General features: G+C 44.5%; 8 protein-coding genes across 8 annotated transcripts; 1 reads left to right on the forward strand and 7 right to left on the reverse strand.

Annotated features, from left to right (window-relative positions):
* Positions 1-2278: 2278 nt before the first annotated feature.
* N7495_003358 (inositol oxygenase) lies at positions 2279-3238 on the forward strand (the record flags this gene model as incomplete). Its single annotated transcript, XM_057206027.1, has 1 exon — positions 2279-3238. One exon carries the CDS (start codon positions 2279-2281, stop codon positions 3236-3238), a length of 960 nt encoding a protein of 319 aa, XP_057066634.1.
* A 2277-nt stretch (positions 3239-5515) lies between these two features.
* N7495_003359 (glycerophosphocholine acyltransferase) lies at positions 5516-7202 on the reverse strand (the record flags this gene model as incomplete). Its single annotated transcript, XM_057206028.1, has 2 exons — positions 5516-6218; positions 6286-7202. The coding sequence occupies 2 exons, from the start codon at positions 7200-7202 to the stop codon at positions 5516-5518; spliced, it is 1620 nt and encodes a 539-aa protein (XP_057066635.1).
* A 441-nt stretch (positions 7203-7643) lies between these two features.
* N7495_003360 (phosphotransferase family protein) lies at positions 7644-8173 on the reverse strand (the record flags this gene model as incomplete). The annotated part of the gene is given in 2 exon segments (XM_057206029.1): positions 7644-7753; positions 7771-8173. The coding sequence occupies 2 exon segments, from the start codon at positions 8171-8173 to the stop codon at positions 7644-7646; spliced, it is 513 nt and encodes a 170-aa protein (XP_057066636.1).
* An 86-nt stretch (positions 8174-8259) lies between these two features.
* On the reverse strand, positions 8260-8469 carry N7495_003361 (uncharacterized protein; the record flags this gene model as incomplete). The annotated part of the gene is made up of 1 exon (XM_057206030.1): positions 8260-8469. One exon carries the CDS (start codon positions 8467-8469, stop codon positions 8260-8262), a length of 210 nt encoding a protein of 69 aa, XP_057066637.1.
* Positions 8470-9056: 587 nt separating this feature from the next.
* Positions 9057-9276, reverse strand: N7495_003362 (uncharacterized protein; the record flags this gene model as incomplete). Its single annotated transcript, XM_057206031.1, has 2 exons — positions 9057-9089; positions 9130-9276. 2 exons carry the CDS (start codon positions 9274-9276, stop codon positions 9057-9059), a joined length of 180 nt encoding a protein of 59 aa, XP_057066638.1.
* Positions 9277-9294: 18 nt separating this feature from the next.
* N7495_003363 (P-loop containing nucleoside triphosphate hydrolase protein) lies at positions 9295-9522 on the reverse strand (the record flags this gene model as incomplete). Its single annotated transcript, XM_057206032.1, has 1 exon — positions 9295-9522. One exon carries the CDS (start codon positions 9520-9522, stop codon positions 9295-9297), a length of 228 nt encoding a protein of 75 aa, XP_057066639.1.
* A 654-nt stretch (positions 9523-10176) lies between these two features.
* N7495_003364 (uncharacterized protein) lies at positions 10177-12086 on the reverse strand (the record flags this gene model as incomplete). The annotated part of the gene is made up of 4 exons (XM_057206033.1): positions 10177-11111; positions 11218-11538; positions 11602-11935; positions 11985-12086. The coding sequence occupies 4 exons, from the start codon at positions 12084-12086 to the stop codon at positions 10177-10179; spliced, it is 1692 nt and encodes a 563-aa protein (XP_057066640.1).
* Positions 12087-12462: 376 nt separating this feature from the next.
* On the reverse strand, positions 12463-13011 carry N7495_003365 (uncharacterized protein; the record flags this gene model as incomplete). The annotated part of the gene is made up of 2 exons (XM_057206034.1): positions 12463-12825; positions 12946-13011. The coding sequence occupies 2 exons, from the start codon at positions 13009-13011 to the stop codon at positions 12463-12465; spliced, it is 429 nt and encodes a 142-aa protein (XP_057066641.1).
* Positions 13012-13392: the final 381 nt, after the last annotated feature.

Below are 13392 nucleotides of genomic sequence, written 5' to 3' on the forward strand. Positions count from 1 at the left end.
GAGAACGGAGAATTAAATAGAGAAGTTTAGTCACGGGAAAGGCAGGAGCTTATAATACGACCCTGTACTCTATTTGAACCTTATTTGAAGAGAAAAGGAAAGAATGGAAAGGGGTGGAAGGAGCAGTTAAGAATAGTCTTTCTAAGTTAGATGAAGATGCAGATGAAGTCGAAGAATTACAGATGAAAATAAATACAAAATTGACTTTAAACCCCGCGTCAACATCTCACCGCCCAAACCCACCTTACGTTTCGATATAGATCTAGATCTTTTTTATCTCTTTGTAATCTTAATTAGAGATATCATCTGTATTCAAGCGCTGTCGTTGTTTCATATATTTGCATACAGCTAGCGTGCACTGTCTTCATAAGCCTCAATCACTCTACCCCTTTACTAGCAACATGAATCCAACTCAGAAGAAAGAAATTGAGACTGCGACGTGTGAGCGCAAGTAGCCGAGAATCAAGAAACCGCGGCTCATGCAATCCATCGATGTCATTTGATGTACCTGAGAATCTACTCTTCACGGCCGACTATCGGACTATGTGACACAACAGATAGAATTGATGACTATACCAGTAACCATCGGTTGGATAAAACTGAAATAAAAGCCCTGGAGGACTCGATTCGTATCATGCTGAAAAGGGTGCATACTTAAAACCTACTGCTGTACGAGAAATGGCAAATCCAATACTAGAAAACCACCAAACTTCGCCTTGAAGTATTGACGAAAGTGGATTAATGACTTTACCAATCTCAATTCACGGCTTCAAAAATGATGGTCACGACCAAGTTGCCACAATGGTACTTCACTATAACGCGATGAAATAACCGTCACGAATTGGATTAATAATGTACACATCGTAATTGGCGAGTATTAAATTCAGCCCGAGATCATCTGTAACATTGACGAGTTTGTATTTTCGACAGGCCCTCTATCAGCCCCAGAATTCAATACCGGCGTTGCAAAACAAATGGAACAAATCAGTTCGATATCACATCGAAACTGGCATACACTTTTATTGAGGTAATCAGCGCTACTAGACGACCGCCTGTACTAACATGTATCTTCAAGGGGAGGCGACTTCTCATCATGTATGGTACCAGGAATCGATTAACGCGGTTTTTCAACGAGATTAGCGAAAACACAAAATATTTGTCATGTTTAAGCCCTCGTGTTTGAAGGGATTTCGAGCCATTTGGGGCTGGTTTTGATTGCATCAGCAAGTATTCATTCTTGGTCACATATACATTCGCGCATGTCTTAGCTCTCAAAAAGACTCATTCGAAACCTCCTCGAAGAATCTGGATTGGTGGCACCTAAATCTGACTGAGCTCACCCCAGCATAAGGGAACCTCTAGTCAATTGTCACGGTTGAGATCTAAATGCCATACGTAAGGACAAAAGACAATTCCCTTATTGGGTCTTTTTCCGCTACATCGCACAATTTCTTCATCAAAGTCTTAATTGGTCTGCCGACACCATTGAAGAGTCGTTTTAGAGAACTTGCAACAACCAGCTAGACGATTTATCAATACTATGATGATATCAATCAAAATTACACGCGACTTGACGACAGATTGTCTACTCTCTGGGAGGACAATAAGCGACCCCAGGAAAACAATTCTGAAAAAATAAAAAGTATCAAGAGATTTCTCCGCTCAACATAAGGCAGGCTAGGACACAATGAAGGCTCCAGAAATTCCAACAACGCCACTCAACAGCAATGGAAAGTGCTGTTCACATGGGGAATAGATTTTCAGTTAAGATGGAGAGTCCAAAGCTGAGGAGCCACCACAGGCGTCAGAACTATATTCTACAACATTGTGACAACAATCAAATGTTTACGACCATGTGACTTGGGCTCTTAGTAGGTAGTTCATTATCCAGTCAATGTCTTCTTGCCACATCTGTGTCATGCATTAGGGTATTCCAAGAAACTACAGATATACATGAACTGGTTATTTAGTTGCCCTTGATCAGTCAGCACGGAAACCAGAATCCTATTGACATCACGCCGACAATTCTAGTGTTATTATTGGTCCCCTCATTTATTTATTATGGGGCCATTATCGTTCTTGTTAGGGCTTAATAGTACGGATACTGGAATCCGCGTTGTCCATATTCCGGGCAATTACCCCATAATTCCCCAGGTAGTGCTTGGAAATCGGGAATTTAGGCCATAGGACTATATATATACCTAAAGAGTAGCGAATATCGATGCATCTAGAGATCAAGATTGCTCTTCCATTTCTCTTGAAATAATATCTATTCAAAATGGCACCCGTCGCTACTGCAGAGATTGCCCCGGTTTTCAACAATGCTCGAGATGGCATGGCACTGGAAGAGCTGTCTGACGCCATTGATGAAGTGAATGTTCTCAAGACCAACTTGAAGGAGAAGGAAGTCCAAGAGAAGGGACTATATGAAGAGTCAGCATTCGACAAGGAAAAGAACAAGACCAACTTCCGCCAGTATGAAGACGCTTGTGACCGTGTGAAGAACTTTTACAAAGAGCAACATACCAAGCAAACCGTCGCATACAACCTCAAAGCCCGCCACGACTTCCAAAGCAAGACCCGTGCCGAGATGACCGTGTGGGAAGCAATGGAGAGGCTCAACACACTAATCGACGAATCAGACCCAGACACTAGCCTTTCCCAAATCGAGCACTTACTGCAGTCAGCGGAGGCCATCCGTCGAGACGGAAAGCCGCGCTGGATGCAGGTGACTGGACTGATCCACGACCTGGGCAAGTTGCTTTTCTTCTTCGATGCCCAGGGCCAGTGGGATGTAGTCGGAGATACCTTCCCCGTCGGCTGCGCCTTCGACGAGCGTATCATCTACGGTCGTGACTCCTTCCGCGAGAACGAAGACTTTGGCCACTCGGTCTACGACACTAAGTTTGGCATCTACAGCCCTGGCTGTGGCCTTGATAAAGTCATGTTGTCCTGGGGTCATGATGAGTACTTATACAACATTGTCAAGGAGCAGTCTACCCTGCCTGCTGAGGCTCTTGCCATGATTCGCTATCACTCTTTCTACCCATGGCACAATGCTGGCGCTTATCATGAGCTGATGGATGAGCATGACAAAGAAATGCTACGTGCTGTGAAGGCCTTCAATCCCTATGACCTGTACAGCAAGAGTGATGATGTTCCTAGTGCGGAGGAGCTAAAGCCTTACTACATGGAGCTCATTGATGAGTACTTCCCTAACAAAGTCATCCGATGGTGAACGATAGATGATGAGGGGTTTTAGGTTATTTCATGTCCTTTTACGACCTTCTAGCGCTTCGGGATTTAGTTACTAAATTTGAATGAGATTTTAGCGATACAACTGTACTGGATAAATATGACCTCTGTAATCTTGGAACATTGTAGCCAAAATCTAGCAGACTGGTTAACTCACATCATCTCTAATTTGCCAAATATACTTTTCATGCGAGCCTTCAATGTTCAATACCTTTCCTTCCAAGTCATTGAAATGTCAATGAAACTAATCAACTCCCTCGGCGGGACGGTTAGCTTGGGAAGTGAGCACAGTTGGCTAAAGTGCAGGTGGCTTACAAAGTCAGTAGGATTATATGGTTATCAGAGCCCTTCTAAGGTGTTCCAAATTTTTCAACTCCATTGCTTCTTTCATCTTTCATTCCTTGTCAAATCCCACTCCCATTTTAACGATTTTCAAGAGAAATCAAAGAATGTCTTGAATCAGTGAGGACCCACTCACGAGCAGAGAGACTAAACATTAGATTCATGTTGTATGGAATTGAATCTTAGGCAGGTACTCGGCGAATATGCCCGGCTACTAAGATAGGTATTAAATAGACCATTGCAAATCATTTGTGAATTGGTCTAGAACTTCCAAGGTCGGGACTCTTCGAGGCTTTGCTAGCCAATATCACATAACTGGCTGGCAATAACCGACCTGGGTGGTTGTGGTAGATCTAAGCAAGCCGGAGTTTGCATCAGCTCCGATTAGTCTCTAAGCCCTGCTCGATGATCAGTTATGAGGGGGAAAAACTGATTTTTCAAGGTTACTCTCAGGTGCTTGAACTCTGCATAGGTATACTCAGGTACTTAGAATGCCAGTCTTGAGGTTGAACAGTCAATTGAGATCTGTTGCAACTTTCATGTGCAGGGCTCCCAGTGAGTTATTCAAGTGTATCAATGCACCTCCATAGCTGGAAGTTGCTGAGACTTCATGAATAATTAGCATCTGCATGATCTATACGCATGTTTCTTTTCTCTTGTGTCGTCATTCTCCCTTATCAGCTCGCAGTTGGAGGAATCCGATGATGACCTTGGATCCTGAACCAAAGCGGCGAGAGCTAGCTTTTCGTAGGTGAAGGGCATTAAAATATCTAGGTGCATTACCAAGAGTGATAATATACCAGGTATGTGATGCAGTTAGTAATAACATAGAGCTGCCTATCTACTTCGTATGTAAAGTTTCTTTAAATTTAGATAGCATCCATTCAGCCATCTACTCCAATTGTAGGATCTCCTTGACTGTTAGTCTTACTCTTTCTTCAGGTCAGAATACCAACATTCAACGCATGAAATTAATAATGGCGTTTGCTTACTTCATGTCAAACTCACCTCCACGCTTTCGCGATACTTGTGCACACCTTCCTCAACACATCCCCCATTGTGTCAGGATGATAGCCCCCTCGGACCATACTTTTCAAGTGACTTTGCACCACCAATCCAACTGTATTTAAAAAGATGGCCTTGTGCATATTCTTCACCATGCGAAATTGTTGAATAACAGGCGGCGACAAGTCTCAGGCTTCCAAGGGCGGTAGGGAGTAAGAGCCACGTTGAGAATGGAGAGGCAATCGGCGATGGAAGAAGAGGAATATATAGAGGGATGGTCTTGGGGCAGCGCATCGTGTTATGAGAATTATAAGAGCTGTTTTAACGCGGTTCGAAATTGCCGAAGGACCTAAGCAATTGAGCTTTCTTTCCGAAGAATCATATCTGGGCATTCTGTCGCTCAAATAGTATTGGCCACCAAAATCAGCTTGGAATTTTCCGCGGCCCTTGTATGCTAGCATGTATGATTATTAACAAGAACCATCTCTTTTTTACATTACGTTTTGTGTTTTCATTATTCTCAAATTAATGCAATATTGAGATATCTCGATCTCAGGTTGAGATCAACCTGCTTGAAACTCCGACAAAGTCATGCAAAAAAGAGGTCATCAATTAATTCTATCAGAGTGCAGCTGTGGAAATCAAAGAGGATTAGAAAAAAAAAACAGGATTCTTCGCTCGTATATTCATTATCAATGGCTCCGCCCAGTCCATCTGCCGATTTTGTCATCAAGCATGGGCTGGACTGAGCTACGGACATCACGTAAACATATCAACATTTCAACATATAAACAAAAAGCAGAACAAACGAAGGAAATACCGTACAAGACGGTTGCTAGACCAGTGAGGGTACAGATTGTTCAAGGCATGGGTATCATGAAGATATTAAGGAAAGACGTGAGGTAGATAGTACCTATCTCTCTCGAACGGTGAAGTCGGCAACCTGAGGATCACTGACAGCGGTCGAAGCAGCAATAGTAGAATCTAGCAGCGGAATACGGTCAACACTGTTGCGCTTCTCCATGGGGATGGCTGCTGTGGCTGGTGTATATGGGCTGTTAGACCCCTCTGGAGAGCTCTGCCAACGTGCAACATCTTGCTTCAGTTGCTCCAGCTCCTTCTGGAATCGCTTGCCATATACATCAATATAATACGTTGCTCCGTTGTGAATGCTCCAAGTGAACAGGGCGGTGAGGTAGAGCGCACTTGCCCATCGCGACCAGAACCAGATCGGAGCCGGGAGCATGGTTGACAGTGCGAAGGCATATTGAATCAACATGAAAGCAGGCTCTTGTAGCTTATTGGGGAGGCTGAGAACGATGCGTCCAAGAGGGCTCTTGGAGTACGACTTGCGAAGCCATGTGAAGCTGGTAGGGCGGCCTGCGGCGATCTGGTCGGCGCGACGCACACTGATGAGGAAGTGGTACGTGAGCTGCCAGACCAGATAGGGGATAGTAGCCCAGATCACCATAGCACCAAGAGAATAATGTTCTGGGTCGCCAGGCTGGCTAAACTTGATGGCATATACAGCGGGGAACCGCTCCTTGAGCACTTCGACCGGCGTCAAGTGAACAATACAGTGTAGAGTGACCGGAGGCATGATATGAATGAAAAGACTAGAAGAGGCAAATTAGTTCACGTGTAGAAAGTGCTGTACTTTGCAAAAAAAAAAAAAAAACGTACCTGACGACTTTGTCCACGCTATGGAAGACTAGGGAATTGCGCCACATAGCGATAGCTGCCGCGTTGTTGCCGAAAGTGAGGCAGAATGTGCTAATTAATAGCCGCTTGGAGCTTGGAAATACCCAGATACTGAGCATGTTCAGCATATTGACAAAGTAGCATAGATCGGCAAGGAAGTAGTGGTAGCCCTTGGCGTGGTAAGTGTAGTATCGTTGAGGCATGAAATAGGCCAGCTGGACGGAATACCAGATATGAAAGTACTCCGGAAACGCTCCCAAGATGTATCCGCTGAGAAAAATATTCAGAACACCGGCAATGAACGCGAACTTTTCGCGCAGGGTTACAGTGGCCGTATCGCTCCATTGTTTACCCAAGCGTTCCACGCTCTGCTTCATGCGCTGGCGGTACTTGTCAAGTTTCTCTTCAGCTGTAGGGACGCGTCGTTTCCACTCGCCCACCACCCGGTCCTTCGCGATCATACCAGTCGAGCGAAGCTTCTCGCTTCGTTTGCGAACTTTCTCCCTCTGCATGTTGATTGTCTGCTGCCATTTCTCCAAACGCTGTGTGACCTGTACATTGTCGAGGAGGTCGAAGATGCTCAGCTTGTCGAGAGGTGGAAACGTCTCCCAATCCTCTTGGTACGATGAGCTGCCGTTGGAAAAGGACCCGTTGCGCGATAGATTCCCAGGAGTAGCGGAAGGGGAAGAGTCGTCCTGGTCAGGATAATCGAAGGGGGTATCGAGATCATCGACCAATGCTGCAGTAATCGGAGATACAGGCACCATGGCGTCTGATTGTCTGCGACTTGAACTCGATTCTTCCATCAGGAATTGTTGTTGGAAGGAAAAGATAGTTGGACCGTCGCGTAGAGTGGGTGGAGCGCGGCTGAAGAAGTGATTGAATGTCAGCATCACCATGGTAACATGAATGTGAAAGAATGAGACGCATTTCGAAGACAGCGAGAGCCGCCATCTTCTTTATTGCTATTGTATATATAATAGCGGGACTAGGCAATTAAGGCGCGGTTTACCTTATCTGTCACGACCACGGCTCACGCGGCGATAGAGAGGATCAGTAGGGGCCTAAACCCAGAGTACCAAAGACCTGGACGTATGAAAACGAAGATAGATAGAGACCACTTTTTATAGAAAGGAAATCAAAGAACCAGCAGAAATAAACAGATAAAGCGTGTGCTTGAGTGGTGTAAGCTGGTTGGTCCGCTTATCCGCTTCAGGTGATCATACAAAGACTCGAAAAGTACGGAACTGATGACATAATTGTAGCCACCGGCGTATTATATAAGCAGACTAATAGTGGAGCGGAAGGAGATCATCATATGAGTTACAATTCAGAATCATTTAAACATCGCCAAAATATTTTCGACGGACCTGTTCCATCGCCAGCTCTTCAGGCATTGGTTGTGGGAATTTATCAATCTCATTGACCCATAAAGAGTTTTGTGGGTTGACTTGGTGGGATACCAACCAGCATTTTCCCAATCAATAATACCAACAATGTCATCTCCACGAACAAGAATGTTGCGGCTGCTAAGGTCGCCGTGTGTAAATACCAAAGGCCAAGTTTTGCTTTGCTGTTTGATAAGACCCTGAATTTCAGAGTCAATCCTTGAATCAAATTCCATGCCCATGCGTAAGTGCCGATGGAAGCTCTGGATAGGATTAAAGGGACTGAAGCGCAAAGAAAGGCCTGGAACACGACAGTCAAAAAGCGATTCGCCATCAATAGAAGCAACTATATTGCCTTGTGGGGGCTGAAGTTCCCGCATCTCGCGGATTTTCTCAGCGAATTGCAAAAGAAGTTTCGCCTTTGAATCCTTACTTCGATCAACCCAGCCTCTGCCAATTATATCTCCCTGAATCCTTTCCATCATGATATACGTCCACCCGGATCGAGTAAATACACATTAAACTTTTGGTACCGGACAGATGTATGCTGCGATATAAACCGTATTGTTTATGCCTCTGATAAATGAACACGGCGCCCATACTTGACGCATATTTCGTCCGTTAACAGGAGAACGTTTCCTTGTCGAGGTCGAATACGCTTAAGGATTTGGATAGCTATATGTGTCAAATATCGATGCAGAAAGTTGCTCTCGAATGGCTTAGATGCACTAAATGAAGCAACGGATGGCGAGGAGGGACCTTTTTGACGCGACGACATTATGATTGTGCTCAACAGAAGGGAAATGTTCAAAAGAATATTTCGGGAAACCTTTGTTCCTAGACTGCAAAAGGGACTTATTATTGGATATAAAGGAGTCTAGTAAATCAAGGTTGAGTAAAAAACGGATAGTATTGGAAAAGAGAGTATTTCATAGGAAGTGATAGTGGTGGTTATCCCTAGTATCTAGCACGATTCGTATTTCGAAGGTGTCTTTAGCACTATTCACGTGATATCATATGAGCCGGGTCTATTCTTGGGCTGGCTGAAGCTGTGTTTAATTCATTAGACAAGCAGCCCTTGGAGACACTTTGGAAGATATTGGTGGTTGGCTGGGGTGGCATTGGACCGCCTTCCCAGTCTTCTATCAGATATCTGAAATTTCTCAGATGGGAAATGTTGAACAATGGGCCTCGTTAAGGCTTTGCCACAGGCGAGCCATCGGCCCTGTTTAGATACTAGGAACTAGGGGAGCACATGAAAAAGGATATTACTTATTCGTATTTGTCATTTATCCTCAACATGTAATTCGAGTTCGACTAGCTTTTTCTGTTGAGGTAAAATGACTGTATTGGGGCTTTATTGACTCATTCCTCGGCGGTGAGATCGACAATTGAAGCCTATAAATATCCAGTTCGTGCTTCCCTGCAAGTGATAGACTGAAGCTGGACTTCGCGGTTCCAGGGGGTCCAAAAAGAAGGTAGCCTCGTTTGTACGGAACACCCGTTTTGCGTACCAGTCCTGCATATCCTGGTCGAGAAACTCGTCCACATCTATTGTTATATCATCCCTCACCTCCTTGTCCATGATTACCATGGAGATGGGTCAAATTGGTCTCAATCTGGCTTTCTTCCACTCTCCTTCGCGGTGCTCAAAGACAGAGACCTTTCTTTGGGTGTCCTCGAAATACTTTTCTTGGCACTCTTCGATCAGGTCTTTCAGGATGTTGGCATTACGACCAACGAAGGAGATACGGAGGTCCTCTCGATGCTCTTTGACATCGCAGTGAAGGGCGAACAAATGCTCCTTATACCAAAAAAAGAAATGATCCATCCAAAGGAGAAAAAGTCAGAGGCTTTTCGTACGCTGTGTGGAATTCACACGAGGAATCAATGAATGTGTATTGTGGACAAATGGTCGGCCAGCTATCCAATCAACTAGCATATCGTATGCTTCGTTGTAGTATGAGACATAAATTGTCGGCCAGCTCCTGCAATCCAGGACGTTGCATTATGAAGGTGCGCCACGCCAGCCATAATCACAGCTGTAATTCACCTGCAACAATTCCTCACATCCGGCGCGAATGATCCTTGCAATGCCTAGGCGGTAATTTCATACCTCTAGAGATGGACTGGGTCCTACCTAACTATATAACTCTGCTGACCTAGATTTGAAAATTACTCAGTAACAGAAAAAATTGTATATAAACCTCAGCTGTCCCCAACTCAACTTTTGTAAAAAGTGTTAACAAATAAGACACTTTAGTAGAAAAACACAAACAACACAACTTATGATATATGTGCATGGAATCCCGTAATCAAGACTCGTCCATCTATAAATCCGAGTGCAAGTGTGGCATTCTTGACAGCCTGGCATGAAAATGAACGATACTCAACAGGGAGCCATAGTAAATTCTCACCTCCGAAACTAACCCAGTTACTCGATAATGATATCTGTAATTTTTCAGGAGCTTTTTCGAGAGGCCCATCAGGATAAGGAGACAAGACCGATGAGTTCATGTCTCTTGGATTGCCCTCTATCGTCTGCCGCTGCGTGCTTGTCGCCGTATTCCAGAGCTTGATGGTCTTGTCTTCCGAGCCCGATGCCAGCGTGAGCCCATCGGGGGAAAAGGCCACTGATATAACCGCACATGAATGGCCCTTTAGCGTTTGCCGCTGTGTACCCGTCGCCGTATCCCAGAGCTTGATGGTCTTGTCGTCCGAGCCCGATGCTAGCGTGAGTCCATCGAGAGAGAAGGCTACTGATGTGACTCGATCTAAATGGCCCTCTAGAGTCTGCCGCTGCGTGCACCCAATAATAGCAGGAGTGTTGTAAGTAAGTTCGGAGGCGCTGCTGGATGATCTGAGGATCGATATCCTTATACTGTATTCCGTAACTTGCTAGATCACATATATTGTTTCTGAGCTGAGTGTTCATGACGCGGAGACAGTCAGATGTTATTTGTCGATGTGTATTTTCTTCATCAATACGAAAGTCGCCTTCTGTATGAGTTAAGAAGTCTCGAAATGAAAGATGCAGAATGCGAACCGGTGCTTCGAGATCTGCTGGGACATGAAGGACAGAGTGAAATTTTTTCAATCGATCAGTAATTTTTTTCTCAGGTATCCTCGTCAATTGCTTAAGAGTAGTAACTGAAAGAGGGGTAGCCAAAAGAACAATCACGCCGATGATATTCTGAAACTCCTCTAAGAGTTGCTCAAATTCCTTCTTGTTTTTGGCTATAAAGAGTTGGTTTAGCACTGGTACATATGTCTTATCTAAGTTAGATGTTGATGTTGCTGTTGATGCTTTATCTTGAAGAACGGCCGTAAGCCGCTCGTCAGGAAGCCAGTCTTCATCCCCGACAAAGCGGCAAAGAGTGGCCGCAAGATGAACAAAGGGAGAGCCATCTGCACCAGTTGCTCAAGTTTCTGATTCCCAGGCCAGCTAGAAGAAAGTGAGTGTTCGCGTTGTATTACTGAAAGCTCATGTTCCAGGAATAGGCGAATGTCGTGATCGATTACTGACGCAGGAAGCTCATGGAGAACCAGGGCCTGATAGTTTTTTCCTCTTGGAAACCCAAACGGATCGGAAGTTCAGGTTTGCTTGTCAAGACTACTCGTAAGCGCACTGACTGGATTTCTTGTAATTTGAACAAGAGATGAAGTATGAGTTTTATATCATCATCCCCATCATATTCATTTAAGGCGTCAATAATGATCACAATCGTGGTAGATTGGCCTGGTTGCAGCTTCTGAAGAGGCTGATAGAGAAGCTGGTCAAATTGATTCCTCAGAGACTTCGATGTGATATTCCGATCATTCTTAATGGCGGTCAAGGCCTCAGGCACTAGTTGTCTGTGTCTAGTCACCAGCTGGCCTACGATACTGGTTATCAATTATGTTGCAGTACCACGGTCAGCTTCGCCCCGCTTGAAGAAAAAGCTCGCACTAAGCAGTCCTCGTTCTTTGAACCCTTGTACAACTGTGCGTGCAATAGTAGACTTCCCGGTCCCTGCCATTCCATTTAACCAAAACATGAATTTATCGTCGCGATTCGCCCAATACGTGATATGAGAAAGAAGCTCAATTCTAGTTCCTTTGAGACAGAAAGTCTCATGTTCATGATCACGAGAATAATATGGTGCTCCCTTTGCAACATATAGATACTCAAGGTTAGACTGTTCCACAAGAAGCTTCAGAGATTTGTCAAGCTCATCGATTTTGGAAAGAATCTCTTCTGCATCCTTCTCATGGTGTAAGTATCCACAACCTCGATCCACCGGCGCAAACTACCTCTTTCTTTTTCGACTGAGGTTTTAAGCTGCGTAAAAGGATGCCCAGTAATAGCAGTGAAGCAGTCCGAGAGGTTTCTTCCGATGCTAGGGTCTTGGACATTCCGAATCTGTCCTGAATAGACCATAATAGCCTTATAGAGCCTGATCATCGCGGTTTCCACATGGACCCGAATATCTAAATCGACATAAAGGTAGATTTTCTGTTCGATGAAGGCGCATCGTGTAATGACATCCGCCAGATACTCCGATGATTCAAACAATGCATTTTGTGCGTCATGGCGGTTTTGGGGAATCTTCGATACCAGTCAGATAATATAACAATCAGATAATAAGCAATTAGCCCATCTTAAATGTTCGGCAATACATATTTGTAAACCAACCAACACGACCGCCCAAGCGCGGGCTGCATGTTGTGTGGGGTGAAGTCCAGCAACCGCACCAATGATTTCCTTATAGGAAAGTAACGCATCGATGATCTACCGCGAAGTCTTTCGAAGTGTCTGATCTGACTTCCGCTGGTATTCCTCGTATTTTTGTTTTGTCACCTGGATGATCTCGTCGACCAGCTCTCTCGAGCCAGCTTTCTGATCACTTGATTCAGTAGAGCTTTGGGTGCATAACAAAATCTGCTGCAGGTCCTCATCGAGCTGGTCATAGGCAGTTTGCCATAGGTCTTTTGGCTGGAAGGTTTCAGTTGCCGTTGACGGGATTGATTGGATTGCTGGCTGGCTATAAGTCGATGGCTCAGCGATTTTCAAGCTGTCCTTTTGATCTTCCGCTTGATTGATCTGGGATTTCGCATTCCCAATCTCCTTATGCCGGTGAAATGAATTGAACAACTCTTAAGGTATCTAGGCATCTTTCATAGCAAAAGTCGTATTTCGAGATGGCTAATTTTCGATGTTTGGTTGGAATAAATAAGAGGCTATTCTGAGAGAATCAGGCTGGGAGGGTCCCACCATTTTTTCGAGATACAGAACTAGCGTGTTCAAAACAAGGATTTGCTTCGCGCGCCCCATACACATATTTCCTGTGTGCGCACCAGATCGCCCTCAATAGCTTTTTTCATCATTTCAATACAAATTTTCGGGCAATTTATTAGTAAATATATAATCTAATGGCCAAGCTAATGCCAGGACTAATATAAATTAAAATTAAGAAACCAACTTACTATTGAATTCATACTCCTTAGGCCGTTTATGTGGAATTGATCCCCAGAAAATCTCATGATCATTCCCAACCACCTTTGCAGCAGCCTCTGGATCATAGTGGTTAAGCGTTGCTGTCTTAGTAGTCCTTCAACTTCATACTAATAGCTCGTTTCGCATGCCAGTAACAAAGCTGATGCTTAGTCTTTGGCCATACTAATCCAATAGCTCTAATCTCTGCTGTATCCTTATCAGTTG

Source organism: Penicillium taxi, assembly GCF_028828555.1.
Source record: "Penicillium taxi strain IBT 34144 chromosome Unknown utg000002l_segment0_segment0, whole genome shotgun sequence".
NCBI lineage: Eukaryota > Fungi > Ascomycota > Eurotiomycetes > Eurotiales > Aspergillaceae > Penicillium > Penicillium taxi.